This window comes from Homalodisca vitripennis, chromosome 8 (genome assembly GCF_021130785.1).
Source record: "Homalodisca vitripennis isolate AUS2020 chromosome 8, UT_GWSS_2.1, whole genome shotgun sequence".
Taxonomy (NCBI): Eukaryota; Metazoa; Arthropoda; class Insecta; order Hemiptera; family Cicadellidae; genus Homalodisca; species Homalodisca vitripennis.
The window spans coordinates 4,618,680-4,645,611 of record NC_060214.1 but is presented as its reverse complement, the minus strand read 5'-3'; the positions used below and the strand labels follow the sequence as shown (position 1 = coordinate 4,645,611).

The 26,932-nt window shown below is 33.1% G+C and overlaps 1 protein-coding gene across 1 annotated transcript in view; it reads right to left on the bottom strand.

The window, feature by feature from the left end:
* Positions 1-394: 394 nt before the first annotated feature.
* The window catches only part of LOC124367190 (vitamin K epoxide reductase complex subunit 1-like), a 37,396-nt gene continuing 10,858 nt past the window's right edge, over positions 395-26,932 (bottom strand). Inside the window, 4 exon segments of the mRNA XM_046823841.1 lie at positions 395-892; positions 894-910; positions 3,800-3,909; positions 14,373-14,518. Of these exon segments, the coding sequence (XP_046679797.1) occupies positions 692-892; positions 894-910; positions 3,800-3,909; positions 14,373-14,518 (474 nt within the window). The 3' untranslated portion in view covers positions 395-691.

Sequence of the window (26,932 nt, the reverse complement as noted above, 5' to 3'; positions counted from 1 at the left end):
TAAGCAATGTTTCACTCAGTTTTACAGTATTTTAGTGAAAGTATCAGATGCAAGTTTCATCTCCAAAATCCATAAGAAATGCTAAAAAGTAGTACACAAGACTACAAATATATATTTAAATTGTTTTTAATGTATTTGTTAAATACAGTACATATTATAACTTTAAGCAGTAAGGATCTATGCCATGAAATTTCAAGTTAAGTAAACTTTCCGTATTTAATATAATAAATCCTAGTTTCCCTTTTTCCCAATAATCCCTCCAAAGAATACTTCTGAGTATGCAACAGACTATAGTTTAAGTTGATTTGTATATCAAACCATTTTATAAATTTCAGTCTTGTCAAATGTCATCTATGTCTCAACGGTGGTTAGATTTTTAAAAATAAACCATGTATAATAATTGAGCAATATTTACTTTATTTGCACTTTTCTGTTTTATACTTCTGACAAACTACCACATACATTTATTCCAGAAAAATGTATAAAAAGTATATACTTTTAATAGAAAATATTCATTATGCACTAACATAATTAACTATAAAACATTTATTTCAGCCTTCATCAGTAACACGATAATATATTAGTAGTATACCTATGATTTAGATTAACACATCAGAATAACAACATACAGGGCTTATTTTTAATCTATTCGAACTTTAGTTTTCACACAAATTTCAATCAGGACTAGAAGTTAGTCATCTTTGGCCTTTGTAGAAAGTTCCCGCAATGTCCTTAGTTTGGCAATAGTCAACGCCAAATTGACTGCGTTGACAACGTAAGTGCTGACGCAGACGACACAAAAGTCGTGTAGAACAAAGTACAAGATACAGGCGAGATACACGGAGCACACGTTGGACACAATGGAGAAACTTATCAGCAGTTTAGTCACTGCAAACTTTATCTGAATAGGCTGAAAAAAAAAATCAATCTATAATATAAGTTATCATTTAGAGCACGATAGCATTTTTCAAATTAATAAATGAGCGAATGGACTAAGGAATGAAGACACATTTATGAATAATAATATAACATTTTTAATAATACATTTCAGGTGGCTCTTGACAATGTCTGCTCTATGAAAAAAGTACAAAAAAAGAAACGTATAAAATACTATTATGAAACTGATGCTAAAGGCCTCATCAAACACATTTCTGTTACTGCAATGAATAAATTTATGACCAGAAATCACCCAGACAAAGAAGACAGGCTAAGAAATAAAAAGGACTATGACAAAAAAATGGTAATGGTAAAATGGTACTTATGATGGTTGATTAATCGGTTGGTTTGCCAACTTAATGTATGAAGCCTCCAATTGATTTCCTTTTGAAAAAATGAGGTTCACCATGTAATATGTTAACTTTATCCCAATTTATACAATGGTCTTCGGACCAAGAATGATGACAATTTTAACAATTTCATTGAGGCTTTATCAGACTTATTCCGTGAACTCTCAGCTCGAAAGGCAACGAGACAAAGACAACAGTGGTCATTATGGGGGACTTTAATGTCCACCTTCAAATAGACTCCTGCCTTAACAACAAACAATGTAACCAAAAAAGATCCTTTTGCAATGTGCTAGTCATATAGTTTTCATTACACCATTAAAGATTATATTCAAATACCATCTTATGGTAAACCATCTTGTATTGACAATTTTATAACTAACTGATTGATTCAGTAGTTACATTGGTGACACTATCAGAACACACCACCCATTAATGTGATTTCTCAATAGATTTAAATCCAAGAACTTCAACAGTAAGATTCCGGGTTTTAAGAAATAAAAATGTCACCCAGCTTAAAGATTATTTCAGATTTCAGTGCATGAAATCAAGGAGGTGGACCTAGCAACCACTCAGTTTGTTAATGTACTGACCATTGCTTTAGATACACACTGCCCTTGTAAAATAAGCAAACAAAGAGATACAAAGAAAAATAAATGGTTTCATGAAGGTCTTTATCCACTTCGAGACCTTACTATGTTTTGGGAGACTGGGCCAGAGACACAAAAATTCCCATAGTCAAAACGCGCAGTATTGAAGCAAGATCAACATACAGAAGAGCAACGGATGAAGCAAAAAAGGCATTCAATAACAGAATATCTGCCTCTAACAACATAACCAAAACTTCATGGGATATGGTAAAAGAGGAGCTTGGTTTGTGTTTAGGCAAAACACATTACCTAGACCTAATTGTTCAAGTTTTGGAGGTTTTCTTTTTCTTGTCAATTTCAGAAACTTTTCTGAAAAAAAAGGACCACTTTCATCCCTCATTCTTTAGTCACTACAACTACGTTGAAACAACATTTTAACTAAATACAATGTTTTTATGTTTTGTGATTTTTCATGCTACATTAAAAATATGATAACTGATTTCTTGCCTAATTATGTTACTCCTCATACTAATTTCTCCTTATTATATTACATTTAACATTATAAATTTGGACATTTCTAATCGTGATTTTCTTGTGCAATTTCTGAACACCAAAAAATACTGTATGTTTGTCAAAATTCCAACCGGATCAAAAGTTGTGTTATTGGAAAGAAAGTAATCTGGCTCTGAGAATCATTGTTCACAATCAGATCTAGTTGTTTGTTAGCAAATCAGTATTCATACAACAAAGTTGTGTTATTGGAAAGAGAGTAATCTTGGCTCTGAGAATCATTGTTCACAATCAGATCTAGTTGTTTGTTAGCAAATCAGTATTCATACAACAAAGTTGTGTTATTGGAAAGAGAGTAATCTTGGCTCTGAGAATCATTGTTCACAATCAGATCTAGTTGTTTGTTAGCAAATCAGTATTCATACAACAAAGTTGTGTTATTGGAAAGAGAGTAATCTTGGCTCTGAGAATCATTGTTCACAATCAGATCTAGTTGTTTGTTAGCAAATCAGTATTCATACAACAAAGTTGTGTTATTGGAAAGAGAGTAATCTTGGCTCTGAGAATCATTGTTCACAATCAGATCTAGTTGTTTGTTAGCAAATCAGTATTCATACAACAAAGTTGTGTTATTGGAAAGAGAGTAATCTTGGCTCTGAGAATCATTGTTCACAATCAGATCTAGTTGTTTGTTAGCAAATCAGTATTCATACAACAAAGTTGTGTTATTGGAAAGAGAGTAATCTTGGCTCTGAGAATCATTGTTCAAAAGCAGATCTAGTTATTTGTTAGCAAATCAGTATTCATAAAACAATTGTTTTTAAGTTTTATATTTAGTTAAATCCCAAAATGTCATGAACTAGTTTTGCTCCCTTACAAAAACTCCTCATACTACATAAAATATAATTTTTTGTATGTTTATTTAGTTTTGTGAAAAGTATAATTCATCCAATAGAAACATAACACTTATAAACTGCATACAAATACGTAAAAAGTTAATTTGTTGTACATTTTTTAGTTTTTACAGATAAAATATTCTAGGATCCTAAGATCTCTTACTGAATTTTTGTATAATTTTTGTGTAATACGTGTTACAAAACTTTTCTACATTTAAGATTAAGGCAAATAAAATGTACATATCACTAATAATTGTGTGTATATTGGAAGAAAGATTATTCTTACATTTTTTATATTTATGAGTTTTTTTGAGTATAAAATTCTAATTTTTCAATATTTAAATTTTTTGTTGTAGTCTACATTTATTGTAAAGACAAATATTTCTAGAATGTCTGTAGCTTAAACATATATGATCTGTGACTTTTCAAAGAATCATTAAAAATTCTCTAAATCATCAATGTTAACGTATTGAAACGTCACAAGCATAAAGCTAAAATTTACTGAGAACATTGAACTTACACAATAAGATAACCATTATGTAGAAAACCATGCCTCCAACACTATTAGGTTGATTGAGCACAGAGTCCTGGCCTACTAAATGGTAGAGAAGTCCAAAACCTCTTCCATACCTACAACATAAGCAGTTTATGCAGTTGACACCAAAGTGTTACTTTCCCATATATATATACAGAGTGCAAGACCGGTAAGACCTGCGCTGGAAATTTTCCAAAAGTGGGATTCTGAGGGGCACTGCACTGGTATATCTTAGGTTATAAGAACATTGGAAAGTGTTACTTTCCCATATACATATACAGAGCACAAGACCGGCACTGGAAATTTTCCAAGTGGAATTCTGAGGGGCACTGGTATATCTTAGGTTACGACAACATTGCAAAGTGTTACTTTCCCATATACCGGGTGTCCCAAAAGTCCCCCTTCTAACTTTTGAACGGAATTAAACAAACCAATATCCTTTGGGGGGGGGGGGGTGTAGTTATATAATGACAAATGATAAGTTTTGCGCTACATGAGAACTAAAAAACCCATTTTAGCCCCTCAACCCAAAATGTGAGGGGACTTTTGGGACACCCGGTATATACAGAGTGCAAGACCGGCACTAGTTTAATTATTTTAAGTTTAATTTAGCACTAACTTAGTATTAACAATAAGTCTGAACAGATGAGTTAAGAAAAATAGTGTTTTTTAGAGTCACTTTTCAATAAAACTTTGACAAGCTGTTGTTTTGTACTGGATTGAGTTAGAGACCTCTAGACTGTGGCATTGTTCTTCTTTTATAAGACCTTTAAAATGAAGTGTCATTTGATGGGGGTTTGCATTTAAAAATTTTGACTTGACCCCCCAACCCCTCACTTTGGGTTGAGGGGCTAAGTTCTCATGTAGCACAAAAATCATTTGTCATTATATGACTACCCCCCAAAGGATATTGGTTTGTTTAATTCCGTTCAAAAGTTAGAAGGAGGGGTGGAACTTTTGGGACACCCGGTATATACAGAGTGCAAGACCGGCACTGGAAATTTTCCAAGTGGAATTCTGAGGGGCACTGGTATATCTTAGGTTATAAGAACATACTTGCAATGATTTCTTAGGTAAAGGGTAGAATTCTATAGGTTGGGGATCGTTCTCAGATGTATAAGATTCAAATTCTGGGCAGACTAACCCACACATTTTTCTAGTTTGCAATACAAGTTTAACACAGTAAATGTTATATCAAGTCTTCATAACATTTTTACACTTGTCAAGTTAGTTCAACATAATTTTTTTTAAGTCAAAATGGAGTCTCTTATCTGTTTTGGAGATAACAGATAGAGATACTATAGCACAAAAAATTAAAGTTGTCCTTCTTATAGATCAGTTCATATCTAACCCTTATTAAGCTTCAAATCTACAAATCAGCCACTATTAGACTTTGAACAGAAGAAACTGAAAAATTTCCAAAATTAAAGTGAAGTTCATGACTTTATACAGTTTTAAGACCAAACCACGTAATACACAATAAAACTTTCGTCATTTGAACTTTCTTTACATTACTTCATTTCCCTTCCTCTTATGGTGAACTGGAGCTATATTCAACATTCACATCAAATCGGCTCTTCCCACCATAGCTGTTTTATGTGTGGAAGACTCGGTTGCTCCACCGTGATTTGGGATCGTGTCAATCAACAAAGTAGTGCGCTCAATCGTGCACCTAATGAGACAATGAGAATTCCTCTTCACCTAGATTGCACTACTTTTTGAAGTCTGGATGTCTCTGATGTCGAAACGATACGGGGAGGTTCGTTTTGAGCGTCTTCGTCACTGACTAATTTTTTTGGATCTCTTCAGACCAACATCACTTCAGATTTCAGAAGTCAAGTCTGCAACAGCATCAGATTTCAGATGCTGTACGTAAGAGGAAGGTGAACTGGAGCTAAATTCAACATTCATATACAACCTCTAGTTCGGCTGCTATCAAAAAGGCCAGCAGAGGGTAGAGTTCAAATTCCGGCATTCTAATTTTTTTAGGGATTTCGAATAAAATATATGTGCTATCCAGTCTTTTTAGTGGTTACACAGCATTAACTACTTGTGTGCCAGATTTAAGTTTATAGCAATAATTGAAGTGGGTTGAATTTCTATGCTATGCCAGTATGTTATACAATGTAACTCTATAATACATTGTATCATATAAAAACTAAATATACCAAAACATGATATTATCATCTTGTTCAAGGCATGAGATTTGCTTTGGTATTTTGGGTTCGGCTTAAATATAAAACACAGTTATACTGTAGCAGAAAAAGCTGATTCCAACAAACCCAATCAAACAATAATAGAAAGCTGTTAAATTTTTTAAAAAAAGATCACTTTAATTATCAACAATAATATAAATAATAAACATGGAGCCTCATGGAGGATGGTCCATTCAGAATATCAGAAAACTTTGTACTTTGTGATTTGATTGGGATTCAGGCGGTATGGCAGCAACTAGCTATAATATTGATAAGGACGTTTATCAATTCAATTTTACATTTATCTGGATACATACTCATAGTTGTGTGTTAGACATTCAGCAGTGTCATGTTTCTGAGGACGATGACAATCAGGATGCTGATCTAACACAACACGCTGCATGTGAGCTGACTGTGGAGCAACTCTGTGTGCAGCAAATAAACTGATAGTACGCTATCACAGAACCGTTGTGTGTTAGACATTCAGCAGTGTCATGTTTCTGAGGACGATGACAATCAGGATGCCGACCTTATACGACACGCTGCATGTGAGCTGACTGTGGAGCAACTCTGTGTGCAGCAAAAAAACTGATAGTACGCCAGCATAGAACCGTTGTGTATTAGACATTCAGCAGTGTCATGTTTCTGAGGACAATGACAATCAGGATGCCGACCTTATACGACACGCTGCATGTGAGCTGACTGTGGAGCAACTCTGTGTGCAGCAAATAAACTGATAGTACGCCAGCATAGAACCGTTGTGTATTAGACATTCAGCAGTGTCATGTTTCTGAGGACGATGACAATCAGGATGCCGACCTTATACGACACGCTGCATGTGAGCTGACTGTGGAGCAACTCTGTGTGCAGCAAATAAACTGATAGTACGCCAGCACAGAACCGTTGTGTATTAGACATTCAGCAGTGTCATGTTTCCGAGGATGATGACAATCAGGATGCGGACCTCACACAACACGCTGCATGTGATCTGACTGTGGAGCAACTCTGTGTGCAGCAAATAAATTGATAGAGCTATTAAGACTGAAAATGATTTCAAAGAAATAAAGAAACTCTAATATCAGACAAAGTTGCTCAAAATATATTGCAGTATTGGATGATATTGACAGGGAATGTGAGGATATCAATGAGGTGGAATGTAATCTGGCTCTAACGGAAGAACTATAAAATATAAATTTAATGAGCACGCAGATCTTGATGAAGTCTAAAAGAAAATTATCCAGCTGAGAGAAGAGAAGACAATACTTCAAAATCTAGTTTTACATAAAGAAGATTTTATAAAACTGAAAGAATCAATTACTAAGAAAAATTGTAATAAAACAAATTATGTAGAGCGAAGATCGAGTTTACCATTAAAATTGGGAGATTTTATTCAAGCTAAAACAAATAAAAGGAAAATTAAACTTACAGCTTCCACCACTCAAATGGGACTTAAGCTTGGTGTCATTTAACAGATTTCACACTCTTGCAACAAATAATGAAGAAAATGTCACAAATTAGCAAGATTAAACACAGGTTTGTAATTTTTTTTTAATGCTTTTGTGTGCTGATGTTCATGGCAAGGATGTAGGGTGGCATTTAAACAAACTCCATCACTCTGCTAGCACTATTGGTTTTGTACGTTCTGGTTGTCGTTCAATTCAAGTACTAAATATAAAAAATATTGAGTCCGAGATTTATGGACCTAAAGTCATGTGGGACAAACAATGCAGTGCGAAATGAATCAAAAGAAGCCTTAAATTACATTTCAGACAATACAGTAGTGCACGGAGAAAAATGTAGTCCTGGTAGATTTGCCTAATAGATATGATCTAGCAAACTGGGAATGTGTCAAGAAGAAATAAGAAGGACCAACAGTGCTCTAAAGGATCTCTTGTCAACACATCTTGTAAACACATAAGAGTCTTAAAATTGTTGAAGTAAGCACAGCTGAGAGGGAGATGCACGGGTATCTCCCCCAGCAGGGCATGCATTTCAACGCCAAAGAAAAGCAATGGTTGGCTGAGCAGATCATCAGAGCGATAAAAGAGTTCAACCTGGACCAACTCATAGCATCAGCAGAAAGCAGACAACTCAGTCCGAGAGTGAGAGACCTGACGACCCAGGAGTGAAACCGTCAACCACTCTCACCCTCACCAGGAACCAGCCCATAGAGGACAACGCATACACTGCCAGGAGAGCGTTTAGTTTTAATAATAGCAATTTAATTGGTAACTCTAGTTGTTTGTTAATACACTTAAATATTCAGGGATCATTTAAAAGCAAACTGCATGAATTTTAGTTATTGCTTGCAGATTTAGGAGAAAAAATCTGTATAATATGCTTAAATGAACACTAACTTTCAAAAATAAATGTAAATTTATTGAATAATATTGAATATTTCAAATTAGCTGATTATGTTAGACAAAAGTGTACTAGAGGAAAGTCTGCAATCTTGGTCAGAGAAAATTCTGGAATAAACTTTTAAGGTCCGAAATGATTTAAAAATGTACAATGACCACTATTACTTTGAATGCTCCATAATAGAAACTTTTGAATTTAAAAACCCCAATAATTATAATATCATATAATATTAGGTTATATTATGTAGCAGTGACATTATGTATTATTGTTCTATTTCTGCATAATGTCATCTGTCTTACCAGCATAACTGGATCTTGTAAGATGTAATATGACAATAAACGTTCATTCATTCATTCAAGATCCCTCTAACACTCAACCTCATGTCATGTGAAAGAAATGTACAAGAATTAAACCCAAATTAATATATATAATAAACATTACAACAAAATTAGAAAATATTGTAGTTGAAACTAAATTGTAAAACAAACTTAACATGGAATTCTATATTCTTTTTCTTTTTCTAGTACTAAGGAGCAGACTACTGCCATGCACTGGGGAAATATGCTGTGAAGCCTATAAGCCCTTGACAAGAATCTCAAAGATAGCGCAACGCTCACGTACTATCGTAGGGCAGTCTGAAAGCAAGTGTTCAACAGTTTCTTCCTGCTAATTACACAATCTACAGAGCAGATCACCTCCAAAATATGATGACCAACAAGAAGATAACGATCTACATAAGGAGGGAAGATCAGATGCCACCCTGCGGGAAGGTGATTGTCAAACCAGCCTACTCATCCTTAAACCCGGCTGCAATCTCCATCTTCTCAAATGTCCAATGTGAGACAAACCTAGACGGTTCGCAAGTGTAGGAAGTCATATCAGCTGCCAAGCCCAGTCTTTCCCTAGTTTATTCTGCCAAGGAAAGAAACGATGACCAGACAAGTTTAGAGTTAAACCCACAAGAGTTAAACACAGCTAGGTTCCGACTGTGGGATGTACGGACCACCGGTTTTCAGCGTGGTCTCGACCTCCCTTCTCCTTGATTGCAGTTCTCCTTAACTGCCGACTCTTTGGTTTGTAGGGTTGATCTTGATTGCATGCATTTAAATATTTTTTGTTTATATAGACTTCACAAATATTCAGAAGTAGATTTTATTCAAGAACTTTCAGAAAAATTAGCTAAAATAGCAAATAATACAATTCTCATAGGTGACTTAAACTTAGATCTCCTTGATGGTTCAAAAAATGTGCGAAATTATGTAACAATGTTAAGTGGCTATGGTTTTTCTCAAATGATAGATTGTCCAACCAGAATAACAGTAAAATCAAAATCTAGTTTAGACCATATTTTCATTAGACACCAAGATTTAAGTATTTTCCAGCCAGCTGTTTTTGACTTAAGTTTAACAGATCACTGTCTACTAGGATTAAAAATAATGTGTAAAAGAAATTATTTTGAACAAATCGTAAAACTTGAAGTTAACGAAAAAAGATTTATAATTAATACTGATCTAGTGTATGAAAAATTAAATGATACGGATTTAAGCGATTTACTTTTAATGAGTGATGTAGAAGTGTGTTTTAATAACTTTAATGATATTCTATGTAATATTATGAATAATTGTAAAAAGGACATTGATACAAATAATAAACTAAGTAAAGCTAAGAGTAAGAGTCCTTGGATAAATTCAAATTTGTTGGCTAAATTGGATAAAAAGAAATACTTGTATAAGCTGTCAAAAAAAAGACCATATGACATACATTTTTCTCAATACTTTCAACGTTTTAGTCAAAATTTAACTAATGAAATAAATGAAGTAAAAAACTCTTATTATTCTAAGAAATTACAAGAATGCAAGGGAGACTCTGCAGGTCAATGGATAATAATCAATAATTTGACAGGAGGAAATACCAGGAGCAGTAAAGTTAACCGTGTCGAGTTAGACAATGGAGAGGTGATAACAGACCCAAATGTTGTTGTAGAGGTCATAAACAAACACTTTGCTAATGTACAATCAACCCAGGATACCGGTTCAGTGCAAATAGGTTCTCTGAACTTACATAATAGAGTTTCATCCTTTTTCATTGTACCAGTTACAGAAAATGAAGTATTGGATGTTATTAGAGGTTTAAAAAATAAGAAATCAGTTGGACCTGATAAGATGGACACGTCATTCATCAAATTAATTTCCAAACAAATATCCCCAATTTTAGCACACATTGTCAATCTCAGTTTTAGTTCTGGTGTCTTTCCTGGTAAATTAAAAGCCTGTGAAGTAGTTCCAATTCATAAAAAAGACAGATCAAATAAATTAGACAATCTCCGCCCAATCAGCTTATTAAATATTTTTTCTAAAATCTTCGAAAAATTAATGAAGGTCAGACTCATTAAGTACTTAAATAAAATTAATTTCTTTAGCGAAAATCAGTATGGTTTTCGGTCTGGAAAATCAACAGAAGATGCATTATTAAGAGTAACTGACATGATCTATAATAGTATAAATGCAGGGAAAAAATGTACTGGACTTTTCATTGATTTTAAAAAGGCTTTTGATTTGGTAGGTCACAATATATTGATTCAAAAAATGGAGGCAGCTGGGGTAAGGGGAGTTACTCTTGACTGGTTTCGAAGCTTTCTCACAGGAAGACAACAACGAGTACGTGTTGGCCAAAGTGTCAGTACACCCCTACCAATTACTGTGAGCGTTCCACAAGGCTCCGTCCTTTCCGCTGCCCTATTTCTGATATTCATTAATGACCTACTTGAATTGAATTTAAATGGGATACCTAGTGCATTCGCAGATGATGTCGCTTTCTTTTATTCAAGTAACAATATTGAGACCCTGTACAGACTGCTTAAAGAGGATATTAGAAAACTGAGAAACTGGTGCTTAGCAAATAAAATGTTTATAAATGTAAAGAAAACAAACTATGTTAATTTTGATTTCCAAGGTTTTGACTTTAATTTAGATGTGAAATATCATGCAGCAGAGTGTATTGTTGATGTCTGCGATTGCGAAGTAATAAAAAGAGTTACTTCTTTTAAGTATCTAGGAATAGCCTTGGATGAGAAATTAAACTGGGATGTACACGTGTCGTCATTACAAGTCAGATTAAAATCGTCAATAAGGAAGTTCTATTTTTTGAGGAATATATGCTCTGAATCTCTGTTAAGAAGTTTATATTTTGCGTTGGTCGACGCTAGACTACAATATGGAATTGTGTGCTGGGGTGGGACCTACAAGTATCTGATAGAAAGGCTTAGAGTTATTCAAAATCATTTTTTGAGAATAATATTAAAAAAACAAGTACGAGAAAGCTCCTTTCCCCTTTTTTTAGATTTAAAAATACTTCCTATTCAGCAATTGTACGTTTATAAGGTTCTTAGACTTTTCTATACAAGAAGCGGTAATATGGGAACAACAAATCTTGTATATGGAACAAGGAGTATTCAGCGTAGAATTTTTAGGGTTCCCAAAGTTAATGAATCAACCTTTAAGCATTCTTTTGTATACAATGGACCGAAGTTTTTTAATCAATTACCTTACAGCGTTAAAGAAGTAAAGAGTATAAAATTATTTGCCAGCAAAGTAAAAAATTGGTTACTTGATATCTCAGATGTAAGCTTCTTACGAAATTAAAATAACTACAGAAGTAGAAAGATGTAATATGTATAGAATTAATATGCATTTTAGAAATGTCAATAGTAATGATGTGCAGTTTGTTCTTCTTGTTCTAAAATTTTAACGGAAAAGAAAAATATAAAGATTATCAGTCTCCTTTTGTAAATAGTCTATAGCATAAGTTAGATTCTTGATATAACAATATTTCAAAGGTCAGCTGTGTCTGACAGACGTCACCTCGGTTGTAAGCAAGTGATAACATCTGGACTCTGACACTAAACTGTAATTGTTTCTAGTTTATTCCTGGCCACAGTACTTGTAAGAGTGGCCAGTGAAATTCCAAACTTAATATTGTGCTTTATTTATACTTATGTGTAATATGGAATAAATCATTACTTTCATTACTTTCATTACTTTCATTACTTACATTACTTTCATTACTTTCCTTGATTTGAGCGCCTATGTCACTTTCTGTCTTAGAACCGTCAGTAAAACTCTACTGGTGAAAGTTTCCTTCCTAGAAGATATCACAACCCTGATGTAATTGTCAAAGGAATGTTTTCGAGTTATATGATTCGAGATCATGTGCTAAATATAGTCTCGGAATAACTCTTGGTTAACATAGTTCTCTCTGGGGAAGGCTCTTTTGCAGCTTGGCCACCACACTCTGAATTCTTTATATGTGAATAAACACAAACAATGTTTACTGATGAAAATGAAGAAAAAATACAAACATTTTCAACCACTCTAATACTCCATCCAACCACACACAATTTGTATTTTTAATTAGTTTGATGCTAAAACAAATTGTGTTAATTAAAGTTTACATTTTTAAAATATTGTAAATGTGGTTTTAGATCAATATTACTGGTGCCCCTAAATACTTATGAATAAACTGTTTTAGCATATTTTAGAATATAAACTGGTTATAAATAGCATATTTTAGATTTAAAAATTGGTAACTAAATTTAATCACTCCTACTTCACACTATTTGTTTCAAAGGGAAAATGTTAGAAAGTGAATAAAAGACTTCAAAAAAGGGAGTAATGAACAAAAACCATCCCTCTAGGCCTACATATTAAATTACTCATAACTGACATTTTTTATTTAATGCCAGAATTTTACCAGTCACATGACATAAATAGCTTACCTAACCCTGACCCGGTCCTTTGAAGGCACATTGACTCGTCCAAAGCTCTTATAAGCTTTCTGGACACAACCACAAGTATTATTGATAGAAGTATTGATAAAATATCAAAATTCTAAAGTCTAATCACAATAATACTTAAAAAATTTAATAAATGGTCAATTACCTACAACTATATTATTCTAGGTAGGAAAGTGCCTTTTAGAAAAATATATGGTGTTTGTTGTGTCTTTTGTGGAAATAAAAGTATATTACTAGGTTATAAGAAAATTGTTGAAAGTGGTTTTAGATTGTTTTAGGCAACATGGGTGAAGAAAATAGTCCATATAATAATATATCTCAAAACCAAGTAGTCTGCATTATTACATACCAATCCAATCTATTCGTCCTTAATAAAAATTAGGGCTACAGTATAATAAGCGGCCAAGAACACAATTGGATGATGATTATCAATTTTAAATATCACTACTATTGAATATGACATTTTGACCTATAGATATTCATAATCGACCATTGCTAGTGACTCATTACCAGCTGTTGTTATTTCATTTATGTGCTAGTGACAACGATAAGAACAATGGCATTGAATATATAGGTATTAGCCCAAAATGGTTTTATAAACACTGAACAATATTTTAAATGGCTGCGAGGAAAGGAGATAGCTCCTTTAAACCGAGGTGTCCAGTTTGTAATGAGGAGATGAAAATCATGTCCACCTTGTGAAGTAATAGTTAGTACTACGTGGCTCAAGAGTACTTTAAATACAGTTTAGTTATTTTATACAATTTAAAAAACAAATTAATTTCTTCTACATATATAAATATAGTTTCCTCATATTAATATCTTAAAAGCCTAAAACTTAATTGAACTCGACAGTCACATTTATCCTTCAAAATAAATAAGGTAAGTAAATGTTATTGTTTTGTTGTAATTATATACTATATTTTAATTTTTAAATTATATTAATATTTGTACATTCATTTCTAAAATTGAAAACAAGTCAATCCATATTATTCTTTGAAATATTTATAACGTTATTTGATATGACATTTTGCTTACAAACAGTCCTTTGGATAGTTATGAATATCAATGATTCTACATTATTCAATAATCATCATCCGATTGTGTAAGTGGCTGCTTATTATACTGCAGCCAAAATTAGATAGACTGGATTAGGTAGACCTATAGGCAACCTGCCAATGGGAAAAATAAGCATCACCTAGATACTTACTTTGATGTAAACACTCTACTACAACTCATATGCTCATTTATATCACACAATGCACTGTAGGTCGAATCATGTTCTTTTGATGTTTCCACAACATACGCGTATACTGATAGGATAAAGCCAACACAACTTGAAGCTCTTACTCCAATGTTTTATTCTTTTCAAAGTTTGCATCTTTCTTAAATTGCTTAATGGCAAGGAATGTAACTTAATAACTTTGGTATCAGTATTGTCTTTATGTGTTAGGCCTCTACTTTGATTTATTCATACAGTTGTGAAAATGACACTCTTGTAACAACACTTACTATAAGAAAACTAAGCTCAAGATAAGAAGAAAGTGTCTAAAATGCTGGCTGAGTGACTGGTGTTATACTTTCATATGAAACAAAATGGGGGCAGGATACGATAAGCGGGCCCGGTTTTTATGTCACTTATATCGATTCTATCATCGATCCTTTATACATCAAACAATAGAACTATCAATCGATATCAACATATCTAATATACTAAATTAAAGTATATAGTTTTCAACAGTTAACTATATATTTTTTTTATTTTAAAAAGCCACTTATACAACAAATTATGTGTAGAACAGCAAAATGTGTGTACTGTTGGTAGTTGGTGCAAATTATTTAATTATTAGTTAATTACATTAATTGGTATAATTTTAAAATATCATTTGATAATTTCTATATAAAAACCGGATCTGCATCCGCTTATCATACTCTACCCCAAAATAGCCCTGCAGACCGCTGCCAACATCATGAAGCCAGAAAGTCGAAAAATTTGTGTTAATGATTAAAAAAAATTGTAAAACAAAGCTACTATTTTATGAAACTATCAACTGAGTTTCTCTCATTCAAGTATTGCAGTAGATCTTAAAATAGTTTTTTAAGAACCAAACTGACAACATCACAGGGCCCTAGAATTAATGCTATAAGTAAAAAGGCCAAACGAATCTACAGTCTGAATCTCGCTTTTCCCACTTAACACATAAGGTTTTCAAAAATTTCTTCAACAGTCTGGAGTAGTTACTGACCTGTGTCAACATCAAAGGACACTAAAAGTAGTGCTACAGGTAGGTAATGGCCTATTTATCTATTGGCAACCAGTAACATACTTTCTAGGGCCTTATGGAGTTAGTAGCAATCAGCAGCTACTTCAGAGTGTTTGGATCTTAAGAATTATTTCAAGATCTATCGTGATAATTGGGCAAGAGAAACTCAATCCATAGATTCCTAGTCACAACACATATAACACAAATTGGTACTTTGGGATTATACCGACCACACCCAGACATGAATCGTTATTTCACATTTCATTTCTACTGATTACTAGATTAGCGTAGAACAATATTTCGTCAATATAAAACAGGAATTGTCTTATCGCAAACACCTCCCCATCCTCAGACAGAGGTCAAAGTCGAGCGTCTAGTAGATAACGTGATTGCAGAGTCTCGCCGCCCGTTCAGCTGGTGCATCGCTTTGTTGTACTTCCGTGTTTTACCTCTACATTTCTCCAAACACAAAAATTCAACAAAAACAAACATTTACCAAACTAAACTTTTTATTAAAAAAAACACTCAAAACTTGTTTTTATTCTTGATCACATTCCGCCACCCAAAATGCGAGTGCCTCCGGCCATCAGCGCGGGGCAGCACCGAAGGTGCTGCCAAAGCCCGCGCTGATGTCGACGAAAGAAAAACATCCCTCGAGATAGTACCTATCAGTAAAATATCAAATTCTAGAGGGGCTAATCAGAAATATAAATTGAATTGTAATGGAAAGGCAATGATGTACCGTGCAAATCACGTGATGCCGCGCGGCCTGCCGTAATCAGGATTCTCGAGAAAGATAAGATAACAGCGACAACAATACCGATCACAATACCTGGAAATGCTTGTAAGTTTGTAATTTTGTAATTGAAGAGTTGTTTTTTTCGTTCTATCATGTTTGTTTCTATAAATTTCTATTTTTGTGTTCTTCATACTGGTGTGGTCGGTATAATCCCAAAGTACCCACAAATTATATACCTTTGTGATATTGGTAGTGGTTTACAGAAACATTTTGTTCCATGTGGATGTATAATATTGGTCAGACAGCATTTTATACAACACAAAATAAAAACATAAATTCACCAATAAAACTATATTTTATTGTTGGCTGGGTTAAAAATGTTTATCTTTCAACAAACAGGTTTTGGTTTCTATCTATAAATGTAGCACTCACTGAATGGGAAGACTTTAATAAACGGCCTACACTCGTTATTCAGTTGGGGTAGGGTACGATAAGCGAACCCGGTTTATTGTATTGAATTTGGCAAACGATATTACTTAATCATAACCATCGATATAATCAATCGATACTGATGAATTATTTTTAACAACAACTTAAATAATCTATATGAACAGCTGTAAACACTTTCAAATAATACAATTAAGGTAATATTTTAAATTTCACGTAACATTGTGTATTAAAATGGCCGTCAATCTTAGGAAGCTTCACGAAATTGCTTTAAAAGACGATAAAATATGTTTTTTATGGCTTCAGGATGTTGGGTTAGTACCTAAGAATCCATTATGTGATATTTGTGGAAAGGTAACAAATGTAACTGTCAGAGGAGCTAACATGGTCGTCTTCAGATGCAAAAAAAGAAGGTAATGGTGGACACAACTTTAGTAAAAACGTTTTCGTTCTGTTTCATTTAGTTAAAGTTATGAGTTTCCCTGATTTTGGTTATGTTCATTTATTATTTGTTATCATTAAATTCACATTTTAATTTAAACATATGATTGTTATTACTTTTATATCGATTGATAGTCTATGATTCGATATGCGAATATTAGGTATCGATGATTATATTCTTCGATATAAAAAACCAGGTCCGCTTATTGGACCGTACCCTAATATTTCAATTTTATATAAGTAACATTTAAATATTAAAAATGGCAGTAAATTTTAGAAAACTACTCGACAATGCTCTGAAAGATGATAAGACATGTTTTTCGTGGCTTCAACATGTCGGACTCGTACCGAAAAACCCATTATATGAAATTTGTGGGAAAGAAACAACACTGTAACTGTGAGATGAGCAAATATGGTCGTCTTCAGTTTTCCTAATTTTGGTTTTAATAATTTGTGTGATCACTGTAAATAATAAATTCATATTTTAATTTAAAACATATGATTGTTATTAAGGACTATAGATACTTTTATATCGATTGATAGTCTAGGATTTGAGATGCAAATATTAGGTATCGATGATTACATTCTTCGATATAAAAAACCTGGTCCGCTTACCGTACCCATCCTTCAATTGTTTTTCTTGATTTTCTTGTTACATTATCCAACTTCAATATTTAAAATCGTAATAAGAGTTTTAATAAATTACTGGGTATTTATTTACAATACCGTGACCATGAAAAATGGACTTTTTTTTCATGGGTTGGGCATTTATAGCCAAGTATTATTATCACAGGTGCATATAAACTGGGGGGAAAGTATATCATTGTATTATATTGATGCCTTTCGGCCATTATTGCATTAAGAATGGAAAATAACCGACAAAATTTTGTCGAACAACACTTGGAGTGTTAAGGATCAGGGCATCACGTGATCTGGGATTCGACTTTTGCAAGCTCGAGTTAATTTTTTTTTCTAAAAGAGCAAGCAGTGCGCAGCACTGCGCAGCGGGCAGGCATCGTTGACAGGATTAACGTCATCATTTCAGTAAAATTGCCAGAGGTACTGTCAAAAACAGAGTTTTCAGAGGATTTCAAAAAATCGTAACTCCTTTGATTTTCGTTGCCGACGAATTTTTTCTTCACTATTGTTTTCAGGAAAAATTGTAGTTTTCAGGAAAAAAAAATTAACATACCTTTCCATGGTCACGATTTTGTAAACTGATACCAATTACTGTATCAATAAGAATCTGGTACATTATAATTTTATAAACATAAATTTAACACTAACATTACAAAACAACAAAACCAACTATGGCCTAGACCTATATCAAAGAAACCTTACAATATTTACAACTTTTCCAGCTTGATATCAATGAGTAACTGCTTTTATGAAATGGAGGAAAGAATTTTCCCCATGGGTTACCAGGAGCCACACCGATATGGTGAAGCCACTTAAACAAATCTCGTCACTTGTGAGAAAATCACAAGACTTATTTATTCATCACCATTTTCAAAGTCTCAAAATATTAGTTACTTCTTGCTGCTTATTATTTACATTAAATTTACTATACATAATAAGTAGAAATCATATGCTAAGTTAAATAAATTGTAATACTGAACAAAAACTTTGGATAAAAACATCGAACCATTCCAGAAAAACAATCGAACGAGAGTAGGCCTCTTATTAAAGTTTATCCCACTGAACCAGCAAGTGATTAGTAAAGAGACAATAGTATAGCCACAATACAATTTATCCCTACAAAAATATCTGATCTGATCTGATCTAGTTAAATATTCACTTCCTAGGAATTCAAATAACACTAATATTATAAGCACGCTTCCAGGCAGCGACTCACGACTGCGGGCAGTTACCGGTACAAAGTGTCAACAGGCAAACAGCTGATTATCAGATGTTTACGATTTACAACAGCTGATTTACAAAATATAACACTCAGGCAACACCTATCACAATTCGAAACCTCATGCAAAGCCGATGCAAAAGAATGTGATATAGCCTAATATAATAGAACAGCTTTGAAGCAGACAGCTGAGATATTGCGAAGAATGTACACAGCATGACACTTAGGAATGAATTTCTCATTGACTTACTAGTATCCCCAAAAGTGGGCTAGAACTGGCAAAAATACATATCTACTTTTACTATATCAGTACGCACGCATTATTATAATATTACTTATTATATAATATATTATATATATTATATAAGTAATATTATAATAAGTGCGTGCGTGCGTGCGTGCGTGCGTGCGTGCGTGCGTGCGTGTGTGTGTGTGTGTGTGTGTGTGTGTGTGTGTGTGTGTGTGTGTGTGTGTGTGTGTGTGTGTGTGTGTGTGTGTGTGTGTGTGTGTGTGTGTGTGTGTGTGTGTGTTGTGTGTGTGTGTGTGTGTGTGTGTGTGTGTGTGTGTGTGTGTGTGTGTGCTGTCATGCTGTATAAATTCTTGTACAAATATCTCAGATGTCTGCTTCTAAGCTGTTTTATTGAAAAGTTTTGGTAAATCGATGCAAACTCTGTTCGGAATGAATTACAAAAAAACTGTTTGAAAAAGTAACTAAAACTCTTTAAAACCTTTTAATAAAAATTTGAAAAAATCATTAAAAAATTATTACTCTACAACAAAATTGATGGTAAGACATTCTTTTATTACATTTTTACCGATAACGATTAAATGCATTTTATTTCTTTTATTAATTTCTTTAATATTTTTATCATCTAAAAACATTCAAAAAATCTGTTAGGCAAATGCACTTTTTAAAATCTTCTAATTCTGCACTAATTGTTAATCCAAATTATTTATCCTTTATTTTCTCTAAATTCAGTTATATTTTCTTTTTTTTAATTCGTTGATTTTTTATATTCTTTAAATCCAAATTATCCAACATCATTCAACTCCTTCAAGAACTCTATTATTTAGAAAAAAATTATTTAAGAAACTCGTTTTTATGATTTTGAAAATTTGCTACAAACAGATGACATTATTCTTTCTATAATTCTAGGACTCAAATGATAGAGTGCATAATGGTGTCTAATAACAACTTTTTAAATATTAATAATTATTTTGATCAAGATATTCTTCAAGTAGTTTCTTCAAATGTACTATGAAATCATCAAAAATGTCCGGTTTGAAATCGTAAATAAATGTTATACCTAAATAGTGAAAAATTAGATGTATTATCATTTCATAATAAATATGTTACTTTACACCAACACATCTGATATATACTTCAAACAATATTTTGACTTTTTCAAAATTCAAGTCAAATTTGTCATTCTTTTTTCTTAATTCTTTTATTAATTCTGTTATTTTATCATGTCCATATTACAATTTTCTAAGCAGATTATGCAAATGTGTCAATTTGTTTTTATTTTCTTTGGTTTAGACCTTTCATACAAGATTATTTTGAAATTTTTACAAACTAGATATCTTTTATTAATAATTTCGCCCTTTTCTGAACAATTATAACAATTTATATTAATGGCTTCTTCATTCATTTATATAGAACGACTTTTTTGTTTAAAATGCCAAGAGAAATTATAGAGCTTTACCAATATATAAATATTTTTTACACAAATGTCTAGGTATATATTATTACAACCAAGATAACTAAAAACTATTGCCCTATGTACTATTATTATTATAGAAAATGTATGTAGTTTTTGCACCTACACGCCCAAAAACGCTAACACTTACAATTTTTTATTTTTTTGAAGAGGAGGATTAAGAGAAAGAACACGATTTGTTACAAAAAACTTTACAAAACATTACGTTTAATTTTCTATAATATATTTATCGTCGTTTTCCTTCGTTTATCGCTAGGTAGCGTGCATCCCCCAACGTTTCAAGTGGCAACATTTTTAGTGTTTGTGAAATATCTTCCCATAGACTGATAAATACTCAAAGACAGCTACACAAAATTTTGGACTACCGGAAATGTATACAGGAGGGTTTTTATTGGCTGTAAAAAATGGACTACCCATCTGTTAACACTTCTAATGCTGAAAGTCAATTAAATGGGTTTGTGGATGATTTGAAGAGGATTATAAAATCTACTACTTATAATAAGCTTACGTGTTTTCACTGTGAGGGGGATATATTTCATAGAATTTCTAAACCTACTTCAAACTCCCTTTACTATAATCTTTTTCACGTAATAAGGCGATACAAACTTTTGGTCAATAGAATGCTGTGATTTCAATACTAAGAATTTCAAAGAAAATATTTATTTGTCAAAATGTGGAGTCGTACTGCTCTTATGTCGCCCACTCCTGCTATTTCATCTAGAATGTTCTATGAGACAGATGAGGTTCCACCTGAAAAGAGTCCACTGTTTGCTTTTTATTTTGCATCTGTTTTCAGAGAGGCCGTTCTTGCATCTACCGCTGCCAACTTAGACTACATGCTGAACCAATATCTTTCAAAATGTGTATTCTCTTCCACTATCTTAGAAAAAACTTGAGATTTAGGATATGAGCCAAAGTGGTGGCACCGATGGAATATTAGTAGTTATCCTTAAATACGTTACCCTTCTATCATATCTTTAGGAATCATAAAATCTCAAACATAGCAAATGTTGACCTGATATATAAAGTGGGGAAAAGACAACGTGAAAAACTGCAGACGTATTGTTATTCTTTCAAATTGTTATATTGTACGGTCTGTTTCAGTTTTCGTGTTTCAACAACGTTTCCTCTGTAGACGGTGTACTATTACAAACATCCACTTCTATAGGACACATTAATGGCATTTCTCATATCCTACGCATTTTATTGTATTTACCTTGACTTTTCAAAGGCATTGGATCGAGTTCATCACCGAACCGAATACTCCTTACTAAACTAAAACGTTTTTGGAATACGTGGTTCATTGTTAAAGTGGCTTTCTACAGTTACTAGTACTGAATAGTCAAGTATAAGAACGTTACAGCTCTGCCGTTTCCTGTCCTATCAAGCGTGCCCCAAGGTTCACAATTGAGTCCTTTGTTTTGTTATTAACAACGTATTCAGCATTGTAAATAGCTTACGGTTACCTTATGTTTGTTGGTGATTATGGTCTTATACTAACACTTCTATCTTCATGATCATCATTATCTTCAGGTTTCTTTGAGCAACATTGCTCTTTGGTGAAAAGTGAATTGTATGAAACGTAACTTAGCCAAGTGTGTGTCATTATACGGATATCCATTATTGGCTCCTTTACTTTAACACTTAATGTTGTTAATTAATGGAGAGCTTATATGCAAGGTTATTTATATGATAAATAATGATATGATAAAGAGAGTTTATATGCATTTGGGAGTTATTTTGACCCCAATTCAGTCACATATCACATTGCCTGACTAAGATTATATCTCTTCTGGGTGTTATACAAAGATCAACAAGGGACTTTCAATGTCCTTATTCTATAGTCTGCACCTCTTGTTCGTCCCATATTGGAATATAAATCAGTAATTTAGTCACCAAATCAGGCTGGCATAAACCTTGGACACGCCTGATAGAACAGGAAACAGGAGGAACATAGCATTCTCAAACTTTGAGACAGATTGTCTGCAACAATTCCCACATTTCATTTAGATCCACATCTGAGTGAACCATATTGATACAAACTTAATGTTACATACTTTTCATGAATTCACTATATTGCACCTTGTTCCGTGATTTTTAGGTTCTTTCTTTTTATGTTTTGAGCATTCTAAATGTCAATTGCAGTGTTACAGATATGACCCAGAAGCCTGGATTCTCCCCAGACCACAAGTAAATGTAAGAATTCTATACATGTACTTTGTTTTTAAATCTGAATAAATAATTAACAGTTGATTATGTATTTAATACACCTTTGATTTGTACTATGCTTTACTAATTTTGTGTACAAACTCAAAAGTAAAATAAGATTATTTAAGATTTTTGTTTTCTTAGGTCAAGAAACTAAAAAAACTCATAATTGCACTTGGTTCTAAAATTAACTTTGTGCTTGCACCCAGTGACAGGACTGTCCAAGGCTGGTAGAGGACTTTTCCTTCTCTGTTTACCAATGAGATTTATGCTTGCGCCCAGAGTGACAGGATTGTCCAAGGCTGATAGATGACTTTTCCTTCTCTGTTTAACAATGGGATTTGCTGGATAATCTGATGTACTCGGATACAGTCATTTCTAGTTAAAGGCATAATAAATTCTTAGAAAGAATTAGCTAGTGTTTTTTGTTCAAGCACTACTTTATAAATATGTTGTGCGTTCTTAAATGTAATTAGACATATTTTCTTCTGATACATAATGGTTTTACGAGTCGAAAATGGCAAAGAAGTTCCATTATAACATTTTCAAACTTTTTCTGGAAGAAATTAAATTTTGACACCAAAGGAAAAACAATCCTGTTAATCTTGTGTTAAAATTATAATACGACCCCGTTGCAGATTTTAGATTAATACATGTTTAAAATTGATAAAGGCAAAAACAAAACACCTTGTACTCTTTCCATTCTTACTGTCATACAAAGACTAGAACTAAAAGTGTGATACTCACGTAAATTAATGTGAATTAGACAAGAAAAATAATGATATGATTGGATTTTTTTAGGTCTGTTGGTTTGGCCTGAAACATTATTCAAACTAGAAGGAACATAATTTCTGTGCTTCTTCATTACCTATAAAAAGTTATAATCTTAATCTTCTTAAATAGAACCAACTAACAGGGAAAATGGTACAATGTCCACATTGTGAGTGAGGGGAATAAGATCATGTCTTTTATCGGTAACTTTTTGAACGTAATGTAACATATGATAAACGTAGAAAAACCCTACACTGTACTTGGCTACTTTACAAGTTGAATTCACAGTGCTTCTTTTGTCAATATCACACTCGGATGACAAAAGTGGTATTGGACCTTCTTTTTAATATTATTGTTCAGAACAACATTATATTATAATTCACATTTTACAAATAATGGATTGTTTAAAGTTTGTTATTGACGATGGTGGGTTTGAAAGGGTAATTTGCCATTGTTATTTGATACAAAATATATGGAGGAGACAGGATTTTTCTGGACATTTGCCATTGTATAGTGATACAAAATAGAACTGACCAGAGGTCAATAGTAAATGGTGATCGTCACGGCAGAAACAAGATTATGACAAAGAAGGAAGGACAGGAGTGGACTTTTTTTCTTAAAACCATACTGTGACTCCGCATTGGTTTATTTCAAATCTCTAATCTGTGTGGAACTTTAAGTTTTATTGCAAGTTCATTTTTCAGAATTGGCAACCAAAGGGGCCTAATATCAGTTGACTAATCGGTTGGCCTGCCAACTTAATGTATGAGGCCTCAGTTAATTTCCTTTTGAAAAAATGTGTACCTAGTACATGTACTGGTGTACCTAGTACAGTGTACTCGTGTACCCAGTACAGTGTACTGGTGTACCTAGTACAGTGTACTGATATACCTAATACAGTGTATTAGTTTATTTAGTGTATTCAGTTTTTGTTCAGTAAGTTTGGTTTTACATCAGTGTTTAAATACAAGTTGCGGTAAGCTAGCAAGGGTAATTCAACATATGAGTGCGCTGAAGTCAAATATTATCACTGACCTTTAACATTAACTCTAGTCTACTATAATATTTTCCTTTTACACTATGAATAAAAATCTCACTTGTTAAAATATCATATCCAATTAAAGATTTTGTTAAAGAAAATCCCAAGATGGTGGACACACCACAACGCTCCACGGTAAAAGTGATCCCCATTTTCACTGAATTTTTGGTGGGTGAAGCAACAAGTTCCTATTAAAACTTTCACAGAATCAATCTGTAAGTAATATTATATCAATTTACACAATGATTACTTACCAAAGAAGAAATCTAAACATCTCTAATGAACAAAATTATTACTCAACATTGTTTAACTCTTTAAAGTAAACATACTTTAAAAAGAACACAAACTATTCTAAATACTAATACCAAGCTTTTTCTGTTCGAATAACAGTCAGATCAGTAATTTCAAATTCCCTCAGTGATAAAGTGATTAAAACTAAACCAAGTCTGACTATGTAGCAGCTGCTGTCAACAACCTGATGACTCTGCAAACACAGCACACTCCACACCACTGCCGGCTGACTATCTGCTTACAATTGACTGGACTACCTTGGTATTAGATTATAACATTCTAACTCCCGACAATTAATTACAACATTTGGAATCAGACAAACTTGGTTTTAAAAAACTGTTTTCTACAATTTTATTAATTACAAGAACAGGAATCAGACAAACCTGACTTTAAAAACAATATCTACAATTTTAATAATTACACCAGGAATCAAACACTGTTATTGACACTTGATATCGACACTACCTTCCATTTCAACAAAGAGGAGTCAGATAAACCTCTAAATAAAAAAAACTGATAAATCCTAGTATAGACACCTGATACTGACACTACCCTATCGTTTTAACAAAGAGGAGTCATATAAACCTCCAAATAAAAACTGATAAATCCTAGTATAGACACCTGATACTGACACTACCCTATCGTTTTAACAAAGAGGAGTCATATAAACCTCCAAATAAAAACTGATAAATCCTAGTATAGACACCTGATACTGACACTACCCTATCGTTTTAACAAAGAGGAGTCATATAAACCTCCAAATAAAAACTGATAAATCCTAGTATAGACACCTGATACTGACACTACCCTATCGTTTTTAACAAAGAGGAGTCATATAAACCTCCAAATAAAAACTGATAAATCCTAGTATAGAAACCTGATATTGACACTACCCTACCGCTTTAACAAAGAGGAGTCAGATAAACCTCCAAATAAAAATCTGATAAATCCTAGTATAGAAACCTGATATTGACACTACCCTACCGCTTTAACAAAGAGGAGTCAGATAAACCTCCAAATAAAAATCTGATAAATCCTAGTATAGAAACCTGATATTGACACTACCCTACCGCTTTAACAAAGAGGAGTCAGATAAACCTCCAAATAAAAATCTGATAAATCCTAGTATAGAAACCTGATATTGACACTACCCTACCGCTTTAACAAAGAGGAGTCAGATAAACCTCCAAATAAAAATCTGATAAATCCTAGTATAGAAACCTGATATTGACACTACCCTACCACTTTAACAAAGAGGAGTCAGATAAACCTCCAAATAAAAACTGATAAATCCTAGTATAGAAACCTGATATTGACACTACCCTACCCGCTTTAACAAAGAGGAGTCAGATAAAACCTCCAAATAAAAATCTGATAAATCCTAGTATAGACACCTGATATTGACATTAACTTTCCGGCTTAACAAAGAGGAGTCAGACAAACCTCCAAATAAAAACTGATAAATCCTAGTATAGAAACCTGATATTGACACTACCCTACCGCTTTAACAAAGAGGAGTCAGATAAACCTCCAAATAAAAATCTGATAAATCCTAGTATAGACACCTGATATTGACATTAACTTTCCGGCTTAACAAAGAGGAGTCAGACAAACCTCCAAATAAAAACTGATAAATCCTAGTATAGAAACCTGATATTGACACTACCCTATCGTTTTAACAAAGAGGAGTCATATAAACCTCCAAATAAAAACTGATAAATCCTAGTATAGAAACCTGATATTGACACTACCCTACCACCGCTTTAACAAAGAGGAGTCAGATAAACCTCCAAATAAAAATCTGATAAATCCTAGTATAGACACCTGATATTGACATTAACTTTCCCGGCTTAACAAAGAGGAGTCAGACAAACCTCCAAATAAAAACTGATAAATCCTAGTATAGAAACCTGATATTGACACTACCCTATCGTTTTAACAAAGAGGAGTCATATAAACCTCCAAATAAAAACTGATAAATCCTAGTATAG